This window comes from Echeneis naucrates, chromosome 10, assembly GCF_900963305.1.
Source record: "Echeneis naucrates chromosome 10, fEcheNa1.1, whole genome shotgun sequence".
NCBI classification, from domain to species: Eukaryota; Metazoa; Chordata; class Actinopteri; order Carangiformes; family Echeneidae; genus Echeneis; species Echeneis naucrates.
Window position 1 is genome coordinate 18,563,641 of NC_042520.1, and position 6,488 is coordinate 18,570,128.

At 39.3% G+C, this 6,488-nt stretch overlaps 1 protein-coding gene across 2 annotated transcripts; it reads left to right on the top strand.

Moving 5' to 3' along the window:
- Positions 1-665: 665 nt before the first annotated feature.
- sybl1 (synaptobrevin-like 1) lies at positions 666-5,685 on the top strand. 2 transcript variants are annotated; one of them, XM_029512627.1, is made up of 8 exons: positions 666-796; positions 1,208-1,387; positions 2,307-2,364; positions 2,978-3,115; positions 3,649-3,739; positions 4,044-4,111; positions 4,197-4,289; positions 4,672-5,685. In XM_029512627.1, the coding sequence occupies exons 2-8, from the start codon at positions 1,242-1,244 to the stop codon at positions 4,735-4,737; spliced, it is 660 nt and encodes a 219-aa protein (XP_029368487.1). In that variant the 5' UTR covers positions 666-796; positions 1,208-1,241; the 3' UTR covers positions 4,738-5,685. The 2 variants fall into 2 exon arrangements, with proteins under 2 accessions (XP_029368487.1, XP_029368488.1); XM_029512628.1 differs by lacking the exons at positions 666-796; positions 2,307-2,364 and having other exon boundaries at positions 1,242-1,322.
- Positions 5,686-6,488: the final 803 nt, after the last annotated feature.

Genomic DNA, 6,488 nt, shown 5'->3' on the forward strand with positions numbered 1-6,488 from the left:
AAACATACAAATCACAAGTTGATGTTGATAACCACAAGTTACTTATATTACTGTAAGAAATGTGTTCAGGACTTACAGAGAGGTTTTGCTAATAAATCAATAAACAAATAAGTGAAAAGCCAAAAAAAATTAAATAAACACAATTAAAACTAATGTTTAAAGGTTTATGGAACACAAGGGGATTGAAATAATTTTGAAAACATCTAATACTACTATCCATAAACGTTTTCTCATAAAATAATATTTTAAAAGGGGATTTGAAGACTTGAAACGTGATAGTGATTGCGCAACCTGGGCACAACTTCTAAAATCCTGTAAATTCACTGACTATCTGACTGTAATTGTTGTCTGGCTTTTTATTTATGTTTTTGGTGGTCATATAACTAAGTTTATGTCATTGATACAAGATGGCCATGATTTTATTAAGAATTTATTCCTGTACTGAGATCACCGGGGCAGAGTACCTGTCGGGTTTACTGAGGGCGAAATTGGCTCCTTGCATCTCGACTTTAGCCATAGATAAGCATGATAACATGTGACGACAGGCTACGTAAGAGGAAGCTGAAAATTGTATTTCAAGAGGCAAAATGATACAATTGAGTGCGAGCGTTAAGCGGCGCCGCAAGAACTACATTTCCCAGTGGGAGATTGAGCTGGTTTCCGGTCTGGAGGTCTGAGTGATTTGCAAAGCAGAAGTCGCTCGGAAGGGATTAGCTAGCTTGCTAGCAGCTGATACGGCTTTAGATGTTTACATTTGCGCCAAATGAGCTACTCTGATCAGCACTGACACATCCAGGTATTGGATTTATCGTTTTATATCACTATTAATTGTGTTAGCTCTGTAGTTAAGAAGGATGAATGTAAAAGTATTTAAAAGCCATCTCCATAACGCTGTGATGCACTTTGGTCAACAGCATTATTAGCGAGCTAGCTTGTTGTTTGTCAGCATCATTGAGCTTGCTGTTCTTTCTCGTGACAGAGAGATCATATAACAATATTTTTTACAGGCCGCTAGCACCTGGATTTCGCTGAGTTTTTCTACATTCACTCACATAATTTCCCCTTATGTGTCTCCTGTCTGGAGCAGCAGCCTCGGATCTTTGACCAGAAACTGTCTTTTGTAATCATCTGTCTGTTTCCCCAGCCCATCCCACCGGCCTCTAGCTCCACCAGAAACATCTCACTCTTGTTGTGTTTGTTTTGTCAGCGGGAACGTTAGAGGTGCAAGCCCAGCTGTTGCCATGGCAATCCTTTTTGCTGTGGTGGCTCGTGGAACCACCATCCTGGCCAAACATGCATGGTGTGGGGGGAACTTCCTGGAAGTCACTGAACAGATCTTAGCCAAAATCCCCTCAGAGAATAACAAACTGACGTACAGCCACGGCAGGTAAGGCTCATACACCTCCATCCACATCTGCACACAGACATCCCGCAGTAGTCAGTTCCCATTTGCCCTTCTACCAGTTAGGAAAAATATAAACATACACACACATGCTTATACAGTAGGAAGTCCAATGTGTGAAGAACAGTGACTCACTTACCGAAAGTGCTGACTACCAAGGCTGATGGCTGATTTAATCCCTGGTAGTTTTCCACAGGCAAGTGCAAACATGGGTTATCAGCAGTTGTCAATACACACACACACAATAAACAGATAACATTCATCAGAATACTCAGTAAGTAAATTGGCTGTGTGTCTGTGTATGAGTCTGTTTCCGTTAGGTATTGATTATTTATCTTCCTGCAACATTTTTGTTCTCTAAGGATATGAACATGTGTATCTATCTGAAACATTTCAAAAACCAGGTAATAGTATATGCAACCAAATCTCTAGTGTCCAGCTAGTTTTAACACAAATACATTCATGAAACTGCATACATTTTTGTTGTTATAACAGTACATATACATAACAGTACATAACAGTACATATACAGTACATATAAGTACATTATTTGTAACCAGTCCATCTATGACAGCTTAAATATAATAATCTTTTTTTGTTCAAATATATGTTAAAATGTAGTTTAGACTGATGAACTCTAGATGACTGAACAATAAGACTAAGGAGTTTATAAAGATCATACAACAGGCAAACACTAACTAAAGCAATAAAGTGGAGTTCCATGATGCAATAACTTGCCCTCATTCAAATTTCTCAACAGGGAAGAGAGTGAAGACGAATTCTTATGTTTAGTGAAAGTTTTTTTTGAGACACATTACAGTGCATTACTAAAAGTAACAAGTAATATCTGTTTGCTGTCAACTGTATACATGTAGAATTGACAAATTTTTCTCTGGTTTTGTAGCTATCTCTTTCATTACATCTGCCACGACAGAATCATATACCTCTGCATCACTGATGATGTAAGTATATTATATCTTTTTGTTTTTTGTTTAGGTGGTTGCAAAATAAAGCATGTAAGTAGTCACAGTCCTTTGAAATAGTGTTATACAGAATCGGGCAGGATTTAATCACAACACTGAATTCATCTTTAAAAGTTGCAGCCTCCATCCTCTGGAACTGACTTCCCAAACCCTTCTGTGACTGCACCAACCTCACCTAATTCAGATCAATGCTCAAGACACGTTTTAAATCCACATTTAATGTTTAATTGTCACCACAACTTCATTATTTTTCACTGTACATTTTTTAATCCCTTTTCCCTCCCGTAAAGTGTCTTTCAGCACTGTTAAAAGTGCTTTATAAATAAAATGTATTATTATAATTATTAGTATTTAAAAAAATATATATGTCTATGGACAACTACAGCAGAACAAATGTTACTGCAACAAGGACGTGGGGATTGTAGATTTAGTCAGTGGTCATTCCTTGTATACATATATCTAGCCTTTAAGGACAGGTACTACAACAAAAACTAATAACTAATTCCTACATTGTAACAACATAAAAACAAGCAACTCTCTTTTCACAAGATCATTTAATGTTTAACATCGATTTAACACTTGTATGCCAAAGGACTTTGAGAGATCACGTGCATTCAGCTTCCTCAGCGAAGTCAAGAAGCGTTTCCAAACCACATATGGGTCACGTGCACAAACAGCTCTGCCCTATGCCATGAACAGTGAGTTCTCCTCAACGCTGGGAGCTCAGATGGTGAGTATAACAAATGCCTGAGAATGCTAACGTTTATTTGGGAGGGCTCTTGTGACTGTACTTCTCATCTACGGTCTATACAAAATATGACACATACATTCATTCATCCATTTCCGGGTTGTGTGGCTTGCTGGAGCCAATCCCAGCTCACATTGGGCGCGGGCAGGGTACACCCTGAACAGATCACCAGTGCATCACAGGACCGGCAGACAGAGGCAATCACTCACACTCAGATCTACGGACAATTTAGAGTCACCAATTAACTTAAACATGCATGTATTTAGACGGTGGGGGGAATCTGCAGTACCCAAGGAAACCCACGCAGGCATGGGGAGGACATGCAAGCACTGCACAGAAAGACCCCAGGCCAGGGAACCGTACCTGCAACCCTCTTGTTAACACAATAGCACAAACCACAATGCTGCTTTCTGCTATGCCACATACAAACATTTAATAATCATAAATCTATTGTCCATTAACTTTGAATTTTCTTCTGTTTCCTTATTGTTCTCTGTCTCTATTTCTCTTTGTAGAAACATCACTCAGACCCACGTGGATCAGATCGTCTCGCCGAGAGTCAGTTGCAAGTTGATGATCTGAAGGGCATTATGGTCCGAAACATAGGTCAGCTTCTTATGCACTTCGTTGTTGATATGGAGCTATAATATCCAATGTGATCATTTCCTTGAATCAGAAAAGGCTTTCTATGTGACTGGTATTTTTCATTTGTCAGCCATGATGCCATGATCATGGCCAACAAACAAATATCCCACCAATTCAGGATTTCAACATGTAAAATTCTGCTCACAGCTATGCTGCTGCTGTCTCAAATGTTGGTCCAGATTAAACCACAGTGTGATGGGGATCTCATAATACTGGACCTTTTGTGTATGCCAAGTCAATTTCGGCTCTCTTTGTGTTTTTACAGATTTGGTCGCACAAAGAGGAGAGAAGCTGGAGCTGCTGATTGACAAAACAGAAAATCTGGTTGATTCTGTAAGTTTTACAGGCCAGTGGTCATTGCATTGTTTGAATGACTTATATTCGGCTTTGATTTAATTTTTTCTCCTTCCTCCTCCAGTCAGTTACATTTAAAACCACAAGTCGTAACCTTGCACGTGCTATGTGTATGAAGAATCTTAAACTGACTGTTGTCATTGTGCTTGTGTGCCTGGTGAGTACAGACACTACAGTATATTTGCTATAACGGGTATTACTTTAGTGTAACTCTTCTTTATTGATATATGGTGGAATATTACTGAAGCTCTGTCTCTGCTGCAAAATGTGTTTAGACTGGAATAAGGCATTTTTTTTCTTTTTCGTGCAAGAAATGTCACATTACTGCTCATATGATGAACCTAAAACTTTGAAACTCACATCTATCACACATTCTGAACGTAAAATAAAATACATTGCATACATTGATCTTTCCTAAGTAGAGCAACCGCTGACTCACCATATCACATTGAACTGCAGGAATTACCTCTGTATTGTTAACTATATAATTGATCAATCAGTAGTGCAGAAAGTGAACTGTGTCTCTGTGGTCTTTTCAGGTGGTCCTATACATTATTGTCTCTGCTTCCTGTGGGGGCCTCAAATGGCCCACTTGTGTCAAATAAGAGGAGAAAAGGGAGAAAAAGAGAGGGAACTAAAGGAAAAAAGGATGGAGAGAAGCACCTGTTCAGCTCTGCCTACCAATGGACACCAAAGGAAACAAGCTTTCCTTGCTTTGGTCCCCCATCTTAATCATCCCTCAAAGACATATGCTTCAGCTCCTACAGCCCGCCCCTTCCCCCCCCCCCCCCCCCCCCCCTTCCTCCTCTTACATAGCGTGCACAATGACTTGCCTTCTGGACAGGGAGTCCCAGCTCATACCCATACTAATGGACAGCAGCCATGTGGCCTAAAACTGATGTGGAACGATAATCTTGTCTTACTCTAGTCTGGTACATTAATTCTGTTTCATGCACTCAGTGGCCTGATGTATCAGACTGCTATAATGTCCTGCACATATTTATGTAATTAGCCCATTCAGACCGTACCAGACCAACCCAAGAAAACAAAAATGCGTTATTTTCCAGCTTCTCCTTTAATGTTGACAGAGATATATTGGACCTGCAAAACGTTTAAAATATATTGCAGAGCCATCAAGAGTCTGGTTCTCTCTATAACTGAAAAACAAATTTTTGAGGAAATCATGCAGTATACAGATCTTCTGATTTTACATTACATTTTATCACCAAGCACAACAGTAACTCCTAAATGGATGTTGTAAAATAACAGATAATGATACAAAGAAATATTGTATATTTGATTGATATTACTAATCCAAAAGACAGAATGGTTCTTTTAAGTCAAGCCTGCCCCCCCACCTGTGAACTTGATATAAGGCTTAATTTACCCTTTACCTTTTGTCACGGTATTCATTGTGTCAATATAGTCATTCTGTTAACACATTGCACTTTTTACATTGTACATAGATTTGCTTCCTGGTATATGATTTATAACCATGTAATTATTTAATTATTGTACATTCAAATTTGAAATAATAAATTGGTGATATCAAGTGTCTGATCTCTAAAGCTAGAAAAATATATCACAAGGCTTTCATTTTCCATGTTTACGAGGAAGGAGCTGAGCTGCGACTTGTCTTTCCTTTGTAGATGGAAACGAATCCATGTCCCACTGTTATTTCTTAGGGTAGCTGTTGGTTGAAGGTGGACGCCGCCTCACCACGCTGTGTCAAAGTTCAAGCAAACATGCTGTGCGGGACAGCGCGAGCTGAGCAGCCGTCGTTTTTAAATGACAGGATTGAAATTGGTTTGTTAATGCTTGTTTTGCGGGGTGAAACCAGCAGGTGAAACTAATTGTTCATTGTGGCCATGACAGCGGCGCTGCCACTTCCGAGGGACGACAGGTAAAGGAGTCAACTGCCTTTTTTTTGTAAATATCAGCTTTGTACCTGAATGTACCTTTATAATCTCATTTTCTCCAGTATAACTAACTTAGTTGTGCACTGGAGATAACTAACGGTTAGGCCTGTTAAAAAGTCTTCGTTAGCGTTGTTCTCGTTTCACTGATTAGCTTTTTTTTTTTTTTTTTTTTTTTATCAACAGTAGTTAGCTGTCCTCCATTTTTGTAACCGTTTCATGTGAACTCGGTGCCAGCCTCCTAAATTTAGTTAAAAGTGGGAAATTTCATCATATTATTCCATAGTCTCCCAGAGGCGTTGTGGTTCTCCTGTGTTTTGGACCATCTATGGACGTAAAGCAGTGTTTTCTTGGGTATTTGTGGCTGTATCCTATGTATAGTCCAGGTCTAATTATAGACCAAACGGGCCTGGAAGAGGCCTCCCTGGGATTATCTATCA